At 45.8% G+C, this 18,987-nt stretch overlaps 1 protein-coding gene across 8 annotated transcripts in view; it reads left to right on the top strand.

Moving 5' to 3' along the window:
* GPATCH2L (G-patch domain containing 2 like) overlaps positions 1–18,987 on the top strand; it is a 94,798-nt gene that overhangs the window by 35,854 nt on the left and 39,957 nt on the right. For 6 of the 8 annotated variants that reach the window (XM_074996742.1, XM_074996744.1, XM_074996743.1 and 3 more), the window contains one exon: positions 821–12,989. In XM_074996742.1, coding sequence (XP_074852843.1) covers positions 821–1,024 — 204 coding nt within the window. In that variant the 3' untranslated portion in view covers positions 1,025–12,989. Of the gene's footprint in view, positions 1–820; positions 12,990–18,987 lie in introns of those variants that run through there. The other 2 variants (XR_012645918.1, XM_074996747.1) reach the window with 2 other exon arrangements.

Here is an 18,987-nt window from a genome sequence, read left to right as displayed (position 1 = left end):
GGTGCTTTATAAAACACAGAATTAGAAAGAAACTGTAACTGCCCATAAACACTAACAAGTAATGGGTCATTTAGTTCATTCCTGTAAACAATTACTCATCCTGTCAAGTTCTGTTAGTGGAGACTGGTTGACTCAGGAGATGGAGGCTGGGAATGGAATATGTAGCATTCTACCTTGAAACTACTAGCTGCAATCCAGTCTGTACGTTAAGTGACCATTGAGCATAGGTATGGAGATTTTGACCCGTTCTAGTCTGGGTCAACTTGAAAAAGTATTTGGTTTAAGAGATTGCAGATTGATTCCAGTCTGGTCTGTCTTGCCCTATCTATATAGCTTATCATGATAACACACTCTGTCTTTGTAGTTCTCGCCTTCTAGAGCTTTCACATGGTGACGCCACCTTTTCTCTTACGTTAAAACTTCCCCAGGGTGCATTATTCTGTAGCACATAAAGCTTATTTTAAATTTCTCTGGTGCTGATTAAATTATCCTCTTTGACCCAAGCTATTCAGACTTGAATTTTAAAACAAGACCTGCTGAATAGATGCTGTTTGTCAGGATTTCTCAATTTGGGAGTCAAAAACAGATATTGGGGTTATGACATCATTGCCCTCCCCATATTGCTAAAAGAGAGAGCTATCCCAGTATGGAAGAGGATGGGACGCACGACTTTAGATCTTCTGGGAGCCAGCAGAATAATGTACAGACTCTGATTAGTGCTTAAGATGCTGTGAGGTTACCAGTTTTAACCTTATTTTCTTCTGTTTTCTTCTCCTCTGTCTACAATCCCCTTTTTTCCTCCTGTTCTGTGTTCCGGCAGTTTTACCTGCCCACATGGATGCAGCAGACTCATCCCTGCCCACGACACGGTCCCAGAGCTCTGACTGGACAGGCAGAACCCAGGCAGCAGAGAAATCGTCAGCTCCTGCTCCAGCTAACTTCTTTAAAGCACCACAAGAAAAAGGCCCTTCTTACGGCTAGATGGAGGTGTCTCTCCTTGGAGCTTGTTGGATTTATGAAATGATGGACTTCAAAGTGCGTCAACATTGAATGTCTAATTTTGGCAATAACCATCTCATCAGTGTTGGTGCGTGATGCTTACAGTCACAGACTGAGCTGTATGCTCCACACATCCCTAGATCATATTTGTGAATCTGTGTAAAAAGTATCTAGTGATGTTGGGGTGGAAGCTTTTTTTTTTTTAAACATTCCTGCTATTGCTCTGAGTACTTACTATGCACTTATATCCTACCCCAGCACCTGTTAGCATCTGCTGGGATGTGTACAGAGCCTTATGGGTTTGCAGATAGTGGGGGTTGTCATGAAGGTGGTCACCACTTGGGCATATTGTTTGTTGCAGAGAACTGAATATAGGACAAGAAAGCCCCACTGCAGCTCTGCAGAGGCAGCAATCTGTCTTTTGCAAACATAAGGAATTAAACACAGATCAGCTAGGGTCCTGCCTCAGGAGAGGAGGGGAACAGAGCATGCAAACAACGTTTGAAATGTGGGACTTGAATTCTGTATTAGTAAAATGTCTGCAGACTTCTCATTAAGGGACTTGGGAGTCGATATGTTGCTTCTAATGAAGCAAATGGGGTGCTTGTCCTGTCAGGAATTGTCAGTGGCTCGCTATCAGCATGGGTTTTCAGAGAAAGCTTTTTGTCCTTTCTTGTATGGAATGTCTTCAGTCTTGCCCCATGAATTGCAGTATTCTTTTCTTATTCCCTATCCTCTCCATTTGCCCTGCTGGATAAGGGGTTGGCAGAACTAATCTGACAAAAAATGTGCAGAGGAGAATTGTTCTGAGTGGAAGCTTGGGTCAAGTTGCCCTAAAATATCCTCTGAGAAGTCTTTGCTGGGGAGGTTGTGAGAGAGGTAATATTGGAATACCATTTGTGGGCAGCCAGCTTCAGAAGGTACTGGGAGCAGTCGTCCTCCTTGTGTAATTAAGTTATTTAGAGTATAAGCTGAGTGCAAAGCACTCTGTACAGATTGAACCTCTTCCCCGGTCTCATATTCTCCCTTTCTTTCTCAAGGGCTAGTGTTCTGAAGTATACTAAAGTGGGGTTCCCCTATAATCTCCTGGGTTTATATGGGAGGACTCTCCTCTATCACTGCTTATACTCTGCTCTGTAGCATTTATGGTAGGGGTGTCCCTGGATTTCCATTTGTACTCCGCTCCGTGGTGTGTGTATATATAGGAAGGATTTACCTTCTCCACATTTCTTTACACCCCTGATGGCATTTGCTCTGCAGTGTATCAGGGAGGGGTTCTTTTCTTCCTAAAGCCCTTTCCCTTTATCCTTGGCTGACCTTCACTTTGCAGTATTGATGAGAGGGGATCTCTCCTGCTTTCTCTTTTCCAGTGTCCCTGGTCATACTCTACTTGTTTCTCTGTTCTTTTGAAAGGCCTGGATAGTGTGCACAAAAGAAGTGCTTGCTTGAGAGCCCCAGTTGCCTTGTGATCTCTTCAGCATTTTCAAACAGGTGGCCTTTGTCATTACAAAACCTATTGGTTGGCAGGAGTTCTAGACAGGACCATTCATTAAGAGTTAAAATAAATTTTCAGCATTATAAGTCAAATCAGAGAGGGGTAGATCTGATTAAGAGCATGTCAGACAGTGTTTTAATTTTTTAAAAATTTTCTTGGAATTAAAATTTTAAAATTAAATGCAAAGCTATGAACATAACACAAAAACTAAGTTACAGAATCAAACAAAATGCTCTAGGACAATCTAAACCATGACTCAGAATAGTTACATTAGATACTTTGTCCATGTCTTGTCCAGTAGTAGTTACTCGCTCCTGGGGGAGACCCAGATAGGACTTATGGATCACATAAATCCCTCTGAAAAATTTCATGTGTCTTCCTCATACATATTGAAATTCCTTAGAGGGAGTCTTGTTATCCTGGTGGAGGGCAGTGTTCTCTGTAAGCTGAGCTGCTTGGACAGCCGCCCAGGTGAGATTCAGATGCTGCCCAACTGACAAGCAGAGCATCTAGAGCCACTCCTAGTAGGCAGCATGTGTTTCTATTGGTGGTGCACAGCCACACTTGCCTTGGTACACATAACAAAATTTATTACATCTGCAGATGGAAAACATTAGAGGAGACAGTGGTGCAGGTGTACAGAGATGAAAAGCTAGTGTGGATGATCTGTAAGCAATTACAAGGGATTTGAAGAGCGGGTGTCTTTTTATTCTTGTTTTTGTCTGTGGTGCATACCAGGTGATACAGTTCCTGTTATGAGGAGCCTGAGATCTAAAATCTGTGCAGAGGAGATGACACACACTGGGAAACCGTAATTAGGAAATAACTTGACTTTTTTATTGTTTTGCTCCTTGTAGGCAAAGCAGGAGATAAGCTCCATCTGAGGGCTGATTTGCTTCTTGATTATAGACGCTATTGTTTTAGTGGAGTGGAAGGGAGATGTTACATACTGCTTGGTTAATGCAAGGGCAAGCACTGATACAGGACATGTGTTGGAGGGAGAGGCTGGGAATGTTGTAAATATAACTCCTATTCCCTGCATTTTTGACAGTCCGACAGCGGGATATAGCTGCACCAGGATAGCTGCAGTACAGTTGTCCCCGTGGCCCTTTATTTCAGAGGCATTGGGCACCTCAGTTCCATAAATCTTTCCTTTCATGAACAGTTGTAATCATCAACTTAAAGCACAAGGCTAAGTCATGTCCCTGGCTTCTTCATGAAAGAGAATTAGACCTTTGGCCTATTGTGGTACTTGGTTGTCTCTTGGAAGAAGCTCAGATACTCCAGTGGTGGGTACAATTAGAAGAATTTGGAAAGTCCACCTACCATAACAAAAAGCTCTGAAATTAGACTTCTTTGTTTTTACTTCCAGTGTTAGAGTGGAGACTAAGCATCTTTGCAGTTCATAAATTCCAAGGGCAGGTGGGACCAGTATGATCATCTTGTCTTACTCCTGTATTGTATAACACAGGCCATAGAACTTCCCCAAAATAATCCCTGGAGCATGTCTTTTAGAAGAACATCCAATTTGACAATTTTTAATTCAAATGATGGAGACAGCACTTTGATCCTTAGAAATATGTTCCAGTCGTTAGTTACTGACTATTAAACATTTACATGTAATTTCTAGTTTGAATTTGTCTAGTTTCAGGTCCAGCCATTAACTTGTGTTATGCCTTTCTCTGCAAGATTGAAGGAGCCCATTAAATATTTGTTCCCCATGTAGATCTTGAAACTGCAGTCAGATCACGCCTTAATTGTCCATTTAAGGTATTGAACTCCATATTAAGCTCCTGGAAAATTTCACTGTAAGGCATGTTTTCTGACGCTCTGATCGTTCACATGGCTCTTCTCTGAGCAAGTTATCAGTATCCTTCCTGAACTGTGGTCACCAGCCCTGGATGTACTATTCCAGCAGCAGTCACACCAATGCCAAATACAAAGGTAAAATGACCTCTCTGCTACTTGAGTTTCTTGATTATGCATCCCAGGATCATATCAGCTCTTTTAGCCTTGGCCTCACATGAGGAGCTCGTGTTCTGGTGATTATCCATCACAACCCCAAAATCTTTTTCAGTCACTCCTTCCCAGGAAAGAGTTCCATATCCTGTAAGTATGGCTTGCATTTTGCTCCTAGATCTATTTCCATTTAAACCACATTAAAACACACATCGTTTGCTTGTACCCATTTTAGTAAATAATCCAAATTGCTTTGTTCTCTTAAATATTTATTAGTCCCCCAGTTTGTCTCATCTGAAAACTTTATTAGCGATGATTTGGTTTTCTGCCAGAATGATAGAAATAATAGCATAAGGCCAATGACCAATTACAGTGGGACCCTGCTGGAAACTCATCAACTTGCTGATCTTTCTCCATTTACAGTTAAAAATTGAGACCTATAAACTAGCCAGCTTTTAATCCATGGATTATGTGCCATGTTAATTGTATGTTGTTCTGCCTTTAGATAGATATACAAAATCATAAACATTGGAGATAGAAAAGTGCTGATAAGATGCTGCTTTTCAACTTTTTCTGTACTTTGACCTCATGTTACAACAAAATATTTTGTGATGTTCCTCTAACCTTAGGAAGATGGCTGCAATCCACCAAATCTGTTTGCAACACCCATGTTGAGAAGCCATAGAAGAAATCAGGCAGTCTTTCACTGCTAATGCAGGATTGTTCCTGGCAAAAGCATGTTCTAATGCTGTATCCAATCTTGCTTTAAATATGCTTAGAAAAAGACCCTTCTCAGCTTCCCTTGGTTGCATGTCTATTAATAAAGCTAATATAGCTCACTGAGCATTTTCCTAACAGTCATCTTAAATTTATCTCAGTACTGTTGGTTATATTCACTTGTATCACCCTACAGATTTCCTGTCCCTCTATGGGGCCTGATAGTAGATAGTGGTATAGCAGGGGTGGCCAAACTGTAGTTTCCAAGCCACATGCAGCTATTTTACTGTTAAAATGTGGTTCGTGGAGCCCCTCCCCCATTCTCCGTTGCCTGGGGTTGGAGGAGCTAGGGACCTGTGTCTTGCAGTGGAGTGGTACAGCAGGGGCTTCTTCCCAGTGTGGGGAGGAAAGGGATCTTGGGGCTATAGTCCTGCATGGCACACCTGGGCCTGGCCTCTGCAAGTGAATCTCAACTCCCAAATGTCTGCAGATTGTTGTATGTGGCCCGGAGGGACCGTAACTTTGGCCACCCCTCTTATACAGACTTGGCAGCCTAGTTTCGCAACTGAGGCGCCCAGGCTGAAACTCTGGTTTCTTAGAGGGCAGGATGGAAGCAATTTATTCTCAAATTTTCCTATTGATGTCAATAGAGCTGCTGATCCAAGCAAAGGTCAAGTTCTTAGACTGGAAGTCTAATGGGTCAGGGTATTGACCCTTTTCATTTGTTTCCAAAGGATTGACCATAATTATGGTAGGATTGAAATAATAACTGTAGCAAGCACCTCCTTTGTAGGTAGCATTTCCTGCCATGGGTTGTTTCCAAGAGAGTTGGAGATCTCAAACATGTGAGTTCTTGCAACTGTTCTCCCTTCCTCGCTTGTAGTCTAGAATCCAGTTATGGGTCAGATGGCCTCTGGCAGGGTTGATGATTTGCAGGGAATTCCACAAGCTTAGTTTGGAAGAGCTGCTATGTCCTGTGCTGTGATATCAGAAATTGGAGTGTCATGTGATTTATTTTTGTAAAATCCTTGTCAGAGATAAGTAGCTGCTTCAGCTTTTAAATAACAGTTCCTAGTGTTGCTGTGTTCCAGCTGGTTTTTGTTTCTCTAGTGCAGGTGTTTCTCTTTCCTCTGCCTCCCCTCAAACATATAGTTGATTGTATGTCCGGGCTCCTTGCTCGTCTCTGAGGAATGCTCTGAGGAAGGGGATAAAGGTTTTTTTAGAAAGTGTCAGTGAAAAAATAAAACAAGGGAACTTTAAGCATTGCTATGATCCTGGTTTCAGGGCAGCAGGAGCTGACACCCACCTCAGGGAGCTGAGTCTCAGCAGGGAGCCAAGGATTATAATTTAAATTGATGTAGTTGTCATGCTCACAAGTGTGGAAAAAGCCACACTCCTGAGCACAATAGTTCTGCTAACCAGTCCCCTGGTGGAGACACACCTAGGTTGATGAAACAATGCTTCCATCAGTTTGCTTGGAATGATGGTGTTTTTACAGCAACAGAAAACCCTTTCCATCATTGAATCTATACTAAGGGGTTACATTGACAACTGTGGAACTCTAGTGTAGACATGGCTTTTACTGCACCACTGTAGTTGTTGGGATTGTTAAAGCAGTGCAATTCCCAGTGTGGCTGCAGTTTTACTGGTATAAAGGTGTTTTTACCATCATAGCCACTTCTGTACAATAAGGGAAATAACTACTAGTATAAACCACCTGTATACTGTAACAGTAGCCATGCTGGGGATTGTACCAGTATAATTATTGCCGTAAAAAGCCACGTCACTAACAGTGCTTTTCTGAACTATGGTAGAATGTGATGGAGGCAGGGCAGGGGGTTAGTTTATAATGAAATCTGTAATGATTACAGTAACTCCTCATTCTGAGGATCTTCCTGGACTTATTGCCTGGTCTCATACCAAGCTTCAGTGCCCCACTTCAGCTCTTATTTTTTTCTTTGGACACTTGGGGTTTCTTTGGTTTTATTGAGCCCCTTGGAAATAATTTCATTTAATCTTAATGCCCATGATGGATGTGAAGTGAAAAGGAATGCCGCATCTGGGAAGAGCATGTGGCTAAAACATCTTCAGAGCCAAAAGTTATGGAACAGTAGCCACTACAAAGCCAACAGTGGCTGGTCTCAGGGCCTGGTAATTGTGGGAGAGCAAGAGCCTCATGTTTAAAAAGGGGCAAGATCGCTTCAAGTCCTCTGTGAAACTGGTGTCTCATAGAAACTTGACGCCTCCATTAACATCGTAGCTGAGCAGTTTACATCCTGTATCATTTAGTACAGTCAGTGAAAATATTTTTGAAGGAGAGATGTTGTGAGAGAATTTTGGTTGCTGCATGGGGAACATATGGACCACAAATTCATCTCTGCAGTGATCCTATCATGCAAATTGGGATGCACTGTACAGTCAGCTGTCATGGACGGAGCAGAATTACCAATGTCTTTTTTTTTTTCCCCCCTCCAGGAAGGTGGCATAGAAGCTTAAAAAGAGAGTAAATCATGGGAAAAGGGAACCAGATATTGTATGGAAACCAAAAGGTTTTCAGCCAAGTTAAGGACGGCCAGAAGAACATGAAAAAGCTTAAAATAACAATGGTTAGTATAACTCAAAGGAAAGTGTAGGTGATGCTTTGTACAGAACAGAAAGGAAAGCATGGTAGTATCCTATAGAGAGCAAACATAATAGGCTGACTTGGGACCCTTGCAAGACCTTTATAGTTACATGGTCTGTCTTTAACGTCAGTCCAACATTCTGATAGTGCCAAGGTGGCTAGTCAAAATGTCTGCAAATGCAACACATTGACTTTTTGACATAGCTGAATGTTCATGAGAGCATTAGGAAAGATGCCTAGCAATGTTTTAACACAACAAAACTGTTTTCTTAGAACACAGACTAACATGTCTACCTCTCTGTTACTACGGCAGTGTTTTAGTTCAGGTACTTATTGGTGAATGCACCACCTAGCTCAAAGGATCAGCACTGGAGTACATGATACCTGTTCCTGGTTTTGAATTCATGCAGTAGTGACTGAAAAAAGGTTGCCAGCTTGTAGAGGTCCATTATATTTTAAGACAGTAGCTCACAATCAGTTACGTTCTTCGTGGACAGATGTTAATCACACAATTATTATTAATTACCAACAGTGCGATTGTCTCTGTCTGAGACAGGGAATACAACAGCCAATATCTTGGCTAGTGTGCCATTTAAAGAGAAATGGTGAATAATAAAACAAAAAATCCTGTTGGCGTTGGAGCAGGATTGGATGAGCTATGAAAGTGATTTTGTGGTGAACTGGGAATACCAATGCTGATTCATCATTGCCCAGTGCTTTGAAATCTATGCGTGGGGGCTGGGGGGGGAAAGCTATTTATAAATTCTTTAGATTTTCTCTAGATGTAAATGTATTTCTCTAGATGTACTCCTGTATTCTCAGCCTCTTCTTGTTTATAGTTCTTTGCCTTGCTGCAATTCACAATTGCCCAGTTAGGTTTAATGTAATGTGCCTGTCTCCTCCCATTTGCAAAACATTAACAGAAAAGTTAAATAAGACTGGACCTTTCATTCAAGCCAGGTGGCCCTCTACTGGACTTCTTGCTGAATCTCACTGTGTTATAATTAGTAATAGGTTTTTTTATTACAGTGGCACTTATGGACCGTACTCATGGAGCAGGACCCCATGGTAATGGGCCTTGTTCAAACATAGAACAAAGACCTTTCCCCAAATGGTTTAGTCATTGCTGTCTTGGCCTTTCATCTAATTTGAGACCACAATATGCTCAGAATATTGTTAGCTCAGTGAGAATTAATTTTTTCCGAGTAATATTTTTTGTCTGTGTGTGTGTGTTGCTTTATAAAGTGAAGTCTGGCTAAATTGCACTGAGTTCCCTTGTGAAGGAGCATACTCAGGCTGCATCTACACATGCCACCTCCTCTTGGAGGTGGCATGGTAATGAGGCAATTAGAATGAGGCAATTAGAACCAGGCTAATGAGGTGCTGACGTGCATATTCAGCACCTCATCAGCATAGTGGCAGCTGCATGAATTTCAGAGTGCAAATTTTGAATTGCAGGTTGACAGTGTAGATGGGGGCAGCTTCAAAATAAGCACTCCACTTTGACATTCCCTTACTCCCATCTAGTTTCGTGGGATTAAGGGAATGTCAAAGTGGGGCACTTATTTTGAAGCTAATGAGATGCTAATGTGCGTATACCTCATTAGGTGTTGAATACGCACATTAGCATCTCATTAGCCTGCTTCAAATTGCCGTCTTTCCTAGTGTCTTTTGTTGACAGTCATTCCAGCATGGCAGTGGTTTGTCCTTTCAGTGACACAGCCCTTTGGTCAAGTCATGAATTGTGCCCACCCATTTCAAGGTACACAGAGCCCAGCAAAGAAATAGCCTTAGTATCAGGCAAGAGGGCCCAGACCACACTGGGCCAAGGTCCTAAAGTCATGATCTTCTGGGTTATAGAGTCTTCCTAGTCCATATTCCTCTGTTTTCAGTGTAGGTTTTTTTGGCTTCAGCCACATCTGTGAGTTGTAGCATCCAGGCCTACCCTCTGCACCAGGTTCTAATCTAGAGCCATGTGATAGGCAGCAAGGTCCTTCACCCCACCCCAGTGGGCTGTGTAGCTTCTCCCCTCAATTGCTTCTCATCAGTCTCCTCTCACAAAAGGGCAAAGCAAAGACATAATCGTAAACCTTTCAGCTACCTTTTTCCCTCAGGAGGTTAGGCAGCGCCAAGTGTCTGGGTCTTCTATAGCACTCTCCGAGGAGCTAAAAGTGTAGGCCTGCTCACCTCCACAGACTGACTTTCTCTCCTCCCACTTTATAGTCCTCTTGCAGTCTGTGCATGCCTTGCAGGTGGGACTGGATAGGCCCAAAGAAGCTTTCTAACCCATTCTTTTCTACTGCAGTATTTGTACACCCTATTGCATCCCTTCGTCTACCAATTCAGTAATTCTGTTTCATTATTTATGTTTTAGTTGTTGTTTCCAGAGGCTTCAGGAAGGATCAAGGCCCAGTTTTGCTAGGTGTTCAACCAAATGCAGACGAAAAGCACGGCTATAGCCATGGAGTGTTCACGATTTAATAAAAGGCAAAGAAGGTATGAAGAGAGATGTGGGAAGAGAAACGAAAGGGACGTTGTGGCTGGTATCACTGAATGATCAGTTAGCGTATTTGAGTAATTACAGGATACGCAGAAGTGCACATTATCAGTGTTTCGAACAAAGAGGACACTGAGGCAGTTGTCTGCTGTGCTCCCAGCCATGGAAAGCCATGCAGTCATGGACATCACTGACCTGTGTACAGTGTGTATGTGAGGGAAAAGAAAGTTGCCACAAAATGCAGATAGAGATTTGGTGAGGTGCCGCTAGTTTCATCTTTTGTCCCTGGGTCTCTTCTCCCCTTCCGGTTCCAGAGAAGCAGTAGATATAGTATAACCTCAGAGTTATGAACTTGACTCGTTAATCACTCACCTCATTTGGAACTGAAAGTACACATTTGAGCAGCAGCAGAGACCAACCACCCCCACGCTCCAAAACGCAGGCACAGTACAGTAGTATATTAAACTTAAAATACTAAATAAAAGGAAAAAGCAGCATTTTTCTTCTGCATAGTAAAGTTTCAAACCTGTATTAAGTCAGTGTTCAATTGTATACTTTTGAAAGGACAACCCAAATATTTTGTTCAGTTATGAACATTTCACAGTTACAAACAACTTCCATTCCTGAGGTTTGTGTTTGTGACTCTGAGGTTCTACTGTATTTAAAGGATGGGAACAGAGAAAGGCAGTTTGCTTCAAAACCATAAAAGAATATGAACTGGAAAGGGCTGGCATTCATTACTGAGGTACAGACAACACCTGTTACAGGGGACTTTCAGATGAACAGTGTGAACACCTCCCCCACTCATGTCTCTGTTCTGGTACCTTTAATTCTTTTCCCCTTTTTGATCTAGCTTTTCAGTTTAGTTTTGGAACTTTGTCATCTTTGTACCAAAGGCCTTGTAGGGAGAGACTTAACCTAATTATCGTAGCACTGAGGTTGAGGAGTGACTTCACTATGGTGTAGAAGTTCTTTCATGGGGTAGTGACAGTTTCTAATCTAGCATGACAACAACCATTGGATGGAAGTCAAACAAATTCCAGTTAAAAAATCAGGCACACATTTTTAACAGAAATGATGATTAACCAATAGAGTAATCTATTTAGGAAGTGATTCTCAGTCTCTTGATGTCTTCCTGTCTGGATTAGATGTCTTCTGGAATATATGCTTTAATCAGACTTATTTTACTGGGTTCAAAATGGGAAAAATGGAAAATAAATGTGGGTTGCTTCATAGTGGAGGTCACATTAGAAATCAAATGGGTTTTTTTGCCTCTGAAATGCATGCAGAAGGTTGTCTTTTTTTTTTTCCCATCTTTCCACTCTGTTTTGTGAGATGAGAGCTCCAATGAAAAGTGGATAGTATTAATACTCCCTACAGTATAATATGGGCAGAAAGTTCAGAAGATCTGTTTAATGACTGAAGATGATATTGAGTTGCCAAAGGGGGGGGTGCGAGCATGGAATCGACAGTTGGTGAGATGAGATGAAAGACAAGAATTTTGCTTATGCAAAGAAACACATCTCTTACCCCTTCGTACGTAACTGCACAGGACTGGAGATTGTGGCAGTGTGTTATTGATGTGCAATTCCGAGGCATCCAACTATGTCCCAGTTAGATTCCTTCACAGGATACCCTTTCCTCCTACTACACAGAAGAAGAATCTCTCCTGGTTCTCTGCAGAATCTATCAGTGTTGAGTCAACTTCAGGAGCTGTATCTCAGTACGCTAGCTTAATTGCATAGTCTGTGTGGATGTTCCCCTGGACATTCCCCAGTACCAAAGTAAGTAGTGAGTTGGTGGGCTTGCTACTGACTTGATAGGACAGCTGATGAAAGTGCTCATAACTTGTTTGCATTTTTATTGCCTGTAATTGTGAGCCGATTCCATTTCCCTGGGGTTACATAAGGAAAGATGCCTCCCTGCAGAAGTGCCCCACTGGTGGCTCCTGGTGTGATATGGAATGGAAAGGGGCAGAAGCAGCTTTCCTATAGAAGAACTCTGGCTGCACCCAGCTATTTAGAAGAGACAATGTGGCTGGAGAGAGTTGTTTCTGTTGGTGGCATGACCTGTAATAATTCAAGGCCAACAACCAGCTTTAAAGTTCACCAAATGGCATCTCCTTGCATTTTTCAAAATAACTGTAAAATTCCTCTGCTGGTGTGGCAGTGCCTTGTGCCAGCTCCCAAATTACGAGCTTCTGGAATGGCACTGACATCAGTGCTACCAGTTATCTTTGTTTCCTGGAATGGTGTGTTCTAATCCTGGGTACTGGAAACTCTGCTTTAAAACCACGAGTTGCTACCATCTACATTGAACTGTCCCGTGGGCAGAGCAGATGTCTAAGAATTCCCATTCTCTCACCTTTGGCTTCTCCACAAACTAAGCCAAAAGCAGAAAAATCTAGATGAACCCTGATCGTTCATCTGTCATGGACAGCCTATTGAGAGGGATGATTTACCCGCCCCCAGAATCCTTTATGGGGCTACAATGTATATATCACAGGTGTTTTGTGTGGTCAAGGAGTTTCCCTATTAACAGGGCTTTGATTCCAGAATGTTATGATTTTGTTTTGACAAGGTTGTAAACAAGGAGAACTCATGTTTGTGTCCCTTGGTCTAAAAATATTGTGTACTCTGAGCCAAGCTCTGAGACCCTTTGTTCAGACTGTATAAACTGGAAATAAAAGCAATATTCAAAATAAAGAGTTTTATGTGATGTAAAACGGACTGGCACCTGCAGTGGAATGAGGTGGTTCACAGATGTCTAAATGAGCTTACACAATCAGTCCTCAATGACTTGTATTTCTTGCCTATTTACTTTCTCCTATATCCGTCCAAGTAATAATAATGTACATCTCAACTAAGAAGTCTACAGGGGAGATTACTCTTTTACCATTCAAGTCATGGCTTCTTGACTCCAGGAAGAGGGATTTGCTGGCGCACCCCAGTTTCCTGTGCTTGTATCATTGCTCCGTGTTTTGCAGTGGCCTTATTTGCCGGCTTTCCAAGACTTCATTTCCTTGTTCTTGTTTAGATGCTTTGTTTGTAAGTCCAAGTGGTCCTCAAGTAGCTGTTCACCTGAATCACTGTGTTTAAACATCACCCACATCAACAAAGGCAATCTTTGAAATGAGTTGGTGGTATCACATCAGTGTTTAAGGGACAGCTGTTTATTTCACGGAAGATAGTATGATAGCAATGATTCTTCTTCGAGTGTCCCCGTGGGTGCTCCATGTTAGGTGTCGGGCTCGCCCCGGCGCCGCAGGTCGGATCTTCCAAGCAGTTTCTGCCGGACCGTGCATGCGCCGGTGCGCGCCGCTCCCTTGCGCGCTCCTGGCCACGTGCGCGATCCAGTCCCCGCCAGTTCCTCTTTAACTGCCATTGGCTGCAGATGGAATCCGCTCAGGCTACGGCCAGAGTTAGCGTATTTAACGTTTTTAATTGTTTTAAAGTTTCTTTGGTCTTAGATTAAGTTAGTCGGTTGTTGTTTTCAAACAAACAAAAAAAAAAAAACAAAGAAAGGGAAGGAATTCAAAGTTTCCAATCCTAGTAACAAGCGGAGCACCGGAGGCCAGGAGCCTAGGGCCATTAGCCCTCCTGCCGCGGCAGGCTTTATCCGAGAGGGGAACAAGCACAGAGAAGGTGCTAAGTACCCTATTAACAACTCAAAGACTCACCACAATGTCCTCTTCAGGATTCAAGAAGTGTGAGTCGTGCCGCGAGGCGATGCCAGCGTCTGATGGGCACAGTCAGTGTATAAGGTGCTTGGGGGAATCCCATGTCACTCAGAAATGTTCCTTCTGCGCCAAGTTAACAGCCAGAGCAAGGAAGGACAGGGAAATGCGGCTGAAAATACTGCTGTTCGACAAGGCCCTCCAGCCAGACGTGCCGGAGTGGCCGCAGCAGGAGGGACCCTCCGGGGCCCATAAAAGGAAAGCCGCGTCCCTAACCCCATCAGCGCAAACACGGAGGAAAATCTCCCCAACCCGATCCCTGCTGGCAGCAACAGCGAGTGGGACGGGTGGAGCGCACAGCCCCCAGCCGCAGCTACAGCTGATCGGCGGCGGTGTGCAGACGCACGTGGCGGAAGTTCAGCCTCCGATGATCAAACAGCCGCCCCGCACCGTGGGCAGGGCGGCGGCCAAGCAAGCGCCGGAACCGGCAGCTCCGCAAACAGTGGCACCAACCCCCGGGGAACCGGTGGCGCAGAGCATGCAGGCACGCGGCCTGCAGGCACCGGGGGAGACCACCCGCGCGGCACCGCTGAGGAGCGTGCCGAGCGAGGTGCAGACTACGGGGCTGAGATCCCCGACGCGTCAGGGTGCGGAGCCACCCCCACAGGGGAGGGGAAAGGCAGCACAGAAAACACGGCACCGCAGTCCCTCTCCAGACAGGGCTGCAGAGCTGCTTTCTCTGAGCCCTCCGCTCGTGCTGCGGACTCCAACGAGAAGGCAGGGTTCACCCGTAGCCTATCTGGAGCCCCCATCTCCATTTCTACAGCCAGCCTCCCCATGGCTTGGACCACCTTCGCCCTTCTTGGGCTTCGAGCCACTTGAGTACTATCACAAATCGGTCTCTCCAGTGTCCCATGTCTCCAGAAGATCTCTCCCCCCCAGATGTAGGGGGTATGCACCACCGGAGCGGTCCAGGTCACCATCCCAGGAGCAGTGCCCGTGTTGCCATGGTCACCCCTATCATGCGGGGCGTAGACACCATAGGCATACTACTAGGGACAGATCCCCACAGACGGTTCCGTATCCCCGAGGGCAATCGCGAACGGGGACAGAGACTCAGATATCTCAGGGGGAGTTGGTTCTGGAACCCCGGGATTTTCCCTCGCAAGCTTCTAGCGAGCGGATGTACCACCGTCAACAGGACCCGGAGGGGTCCAGAGAGGTGTACCCTAGCGGTTCCTCGCTGTCCTCCCCAGATGAGGCTACGGCCCCGGGGGACGTCCATCCTCCGGACGATCTCAAACAGTTCCAAGAGCTGTTTAAAAGGGTGGCCTTCACGCAAGGCATCCAGACAGCAGAGGTGCAAGAGAAGCACCATAAGCTCCTTAAAAATCTAAGACCTCCGGCCTCCTCTAAAATAGCCATACCACTTGACGAAGCAATCTTGGAGTCCGCCACCACGGTATGGCAGACCCCTGCAACTATTCCGCCTGTCCCCAAGAGAGCGGACAAGAAATACTTTGTGCTGGCGAAGGGCATGGAGTTCCTATTCAGCCACCCGCAACCAAATTCTCTGATAGTAGAATCGTCTTAACAGAGATCAAAAACGTCTCAGTTCAAAACAGGGGGAATGGACAAAGATGCCAAGAAACTAGAGCTGTTTGGCAGAAAGGTCTACTCCTCCTCCACCCTACTGTTGAGAATGGCGAATTACGCAGCGCATCTAGCGAACCACAATTTTGACAACTACTCTAGGTTAACCTCCCTCATGGACTCGCTTCCAGAGGACAAGAAGCCGGTGCTCAAGGCTATCGTGCAAGAAGGCTACACGGCCTCGAGGACGGGAGTTCAGATCACCCTAGTCGTAGCGGATATGGCAGCACGCTCAACAGCTACGGCAGTGGTCATGAGCAGGGAGTCCTGGCTCCAGACATCGGGTATCCCGAGGGATCTGTAGGCGAAGATCGTTGATCTTCCCTTTGACACGCAGAAGCTGTTTGCAGTATCAACCACAGCGTCCCCAGTACCACAGGAGCTACAAGCAAGGGCGACATCAACAGCACCAACAGTACAGAACTCCCAGCCGACGTTCTCAACAGAGCCGTGCGTCCTCGGGGCAGGGCCAAAGGCCACAAGTTTGACACACAGATCGAGGGCTGCACTATCGCTACCATCACGCAATGTCATCCGAAGCTACTGTACCACCATTGCCTCCGACCATTCTACGACCAGTGGCAAAAGATCACCACAGACAAATGGGTACTGGAGATCATGGCCACGGGTTATGCGATTCCCTTCCAGTCGCTCCCACCGCCACAACCTCCACCCAGACCCCACCTAAAAGACGCCTCCCACGAAGCAAGACTCAAGCAGGAGGTAGGCCATCTTATGCTTATAGGGGTAGTGGAAAGAGTGCCGGAGCAACTCCGAGGGAAAGGGTTCTACTCAAGATACTTCATCACAGAGAAAAAGACAGGAGGCTGGAGGCCCAGCCTAGATCTTCGAGGCCTCAACCGGTACTTGCGCAAGCGACGCTTTCGGATGATCACAGTCGCCTCTATACTTATGGCACTGGATGATGGAGATTGGTTCGCAGCCCTCGACTTACAAGACTCGTATTTCCACATAACTATTCACCCGGCTCACAGGCGTTTTCTCCGGGTTATGGTAGGCAAAGAACATTTTCAGTACAAGGTTCTGCCGTTCGGCCTCTCCTCGGCCCCCAGAGTCTTCACCAAGACCTTGGCAGTGGTGTCACCCTACCTGCACAGACAGGCGGTGTTTATATTCCCATATCTGAAGAAAAAAACAAAACAAAAAAAAGACTGCCTACTGAAAGGGGCCTCGAAGGAGGAGGTACTTCGCATGATACGCGTCACAGCAGACACGTTCTCTTCACTGGGCCTGGTCATCAATCTGGCAAAATCAAAGATAGACCCCACACAGGACATAGAGTTCATAGGGGCACGTATAAATTCCATCACAGCAAGGGTTTATCTACCAGATGCCTGCTTTCGCGCCATTGGTTCCCTCGTGCAAGTCATCACCTTCAGCCCTACGGTGCCGGTTCTGACGTGCTTACAGCTGCTGGGCCACATGGCAGCAGCAACGTTGGTGGTACAGAATGCCCGATTACATAGGCGCAGCATGCAGCACTGGCTGGCGAGCGTCTACAGACCGGCAGCACACACTGTCCACAGGGTGGTGTCGCCCACGACAGAGGTGCGCAGATCCCTGCAATGGTGGGTGAACCCCAAGAACATGCTAACGGGTGTCCTTTCACCAACCACAAATATCTGTTTTTCTCACTACCGACGCCTCCCACATAGGGTGGGGAGCACACGGGCGAAAAGGTGACGCAAAGACTGTGGTCCTCCACGGAACAGTCACTGCACGTAAATATACTGGAGCTCAGAGCAGTGTTCTACTCCTGCAAACGCTTTCGAGACCATATACAAGGCAAGTAGTCGGGATCAGTACAGACAATACCTCCACCATGTTTTATATAAATCAGCAAGGAGGAGCTCGGTCCCATGCCTTATGTGCGGAAGCAGTCCGATTGTGGAACTGGTGCATCGCCAACAATATAACCTTGAAAGCCTCGTATTTACCAGGCGCTCACAATGTGAAGGCAGACCAGCTGAGCAGGCGCTTCGCACTCACACACGAGTGGCAGATCCGTTCCGATCTGCTACGACTGATTTTTCAAGCATGGGGATTTCCCCAGGTAGACCTGTTTGCCACTCAACACAACAAGAAGTGCCCACAATACTGCTCCAGGGCAGGACTGGGATGGAGGTCCCTGGGGGACGCATTCGCGATCTCGTGGAGGGGTCCCCTGCTCTACGCCTTTACTCCCACAGTGCTGATCCACAAAGTCTTGCAGACAGCCAGGAGAGAGAGAGCCTGAATGATCCTAGTAGTCCCAACGTGGGATCAACAGCAATGGTTCCCCTTACTCCTGCACGTCGGACCATCCACCGATGCCCCTCCCGGTGGTGCCGGATCTGCTCACGCAGCCCAGGGGTCCATAGTGCATCCACACCCCCGAGGCCTGCGACTGCAAGCATGGTTAATCCATGGCTCAGCTCCCTAGAGAGCACATGTACGGAGGGAGTGCAACAAGTCCTGGAAAGTAGCAGGAGGACTTCCACCAGGAAGCCCTATAAGCAAAAATGGACTCGATTCACTGCATGGTGTTCTACCAAGCAATTAGTCCCCCTTGCTGCGCATATACCTGTAATACTAGTGTATTTACTGGACCTCAAGAGAGGCGGACTCTGCCTATCCTCGTTGAAGGTCCACCTTGCCGCTATATCGGCTTTCAGACATGAAGAGGAAGGGCGCACAGTGTTTGCCCATCCCATGGTTACCAGGTTGCTCAAAGGGCTGGTAAACCTATACCCCCCTCGGAAACCGCTTCCACCTTCGTGGAGCTTGGACCTGGTGCTTAATGCGCTAACGGGACCACCGTTTGAACCCTTAGCCACGGTTTCCCTCCGTCTCCTTATGATAAAGACGACCTTCCTTCTTGCAATCACGTCAGCTCGCAGGGTGAGCGAGCTTGCGGCAGTTATGGCAACGCCGCCCTGCACAGTAATTTCCAAGGAGGCGGTAACCTTACGGCTGCATCCAGCCTTTGTTCCCAAAGTTTCTTCAGAGTTTCATATTAACGAACCTATAGTTTTATCCTCGTTATCCAAAGCCTCATAACTCCAACAAAGAGGCGCGCCTACACCTCTTGAACGTGAGGAGGGCGCTGGCTTTCTCTATAGACAGGACTAAGTCCTTCCGGAAAACGGATAGACTCCTAGTCTCTCTTGCTCCCAAATCAAAAGGAGAAGGTCTCTCTTCGCAGAGAATCTCGAAGCACATCGTATCCTGCATAAAAATGTGCTACGAACTCAAAAAGACTCCTTTACTGGCCACGCCCAGGGCTCACTCCACTAGGGCGGTGGCGGCATCAACAGCCTTTTTCAAGGGCGTTGCGCTAAAAGACATTTGCAGAGCGGCGACCTGGT

The sequence above is a fragment of the Carettochelys insculpta genome, chromosome 6 (assembly GCF_033958435.1).
Source record: "Carettochelys insculpta isolate YL-2023 chromosome 6, ASM3395843v1, whole genome shotgun sequence".
NCBI classification, from domain to species: Eukaryota; Metazoa; Chordata; order Testudines; family Carettochelyidae; genus Carettochelys; species Carettochelys insculpta.
This window is presented reverse-complemented; position numbering and strand designations above follow the sequence as displayed.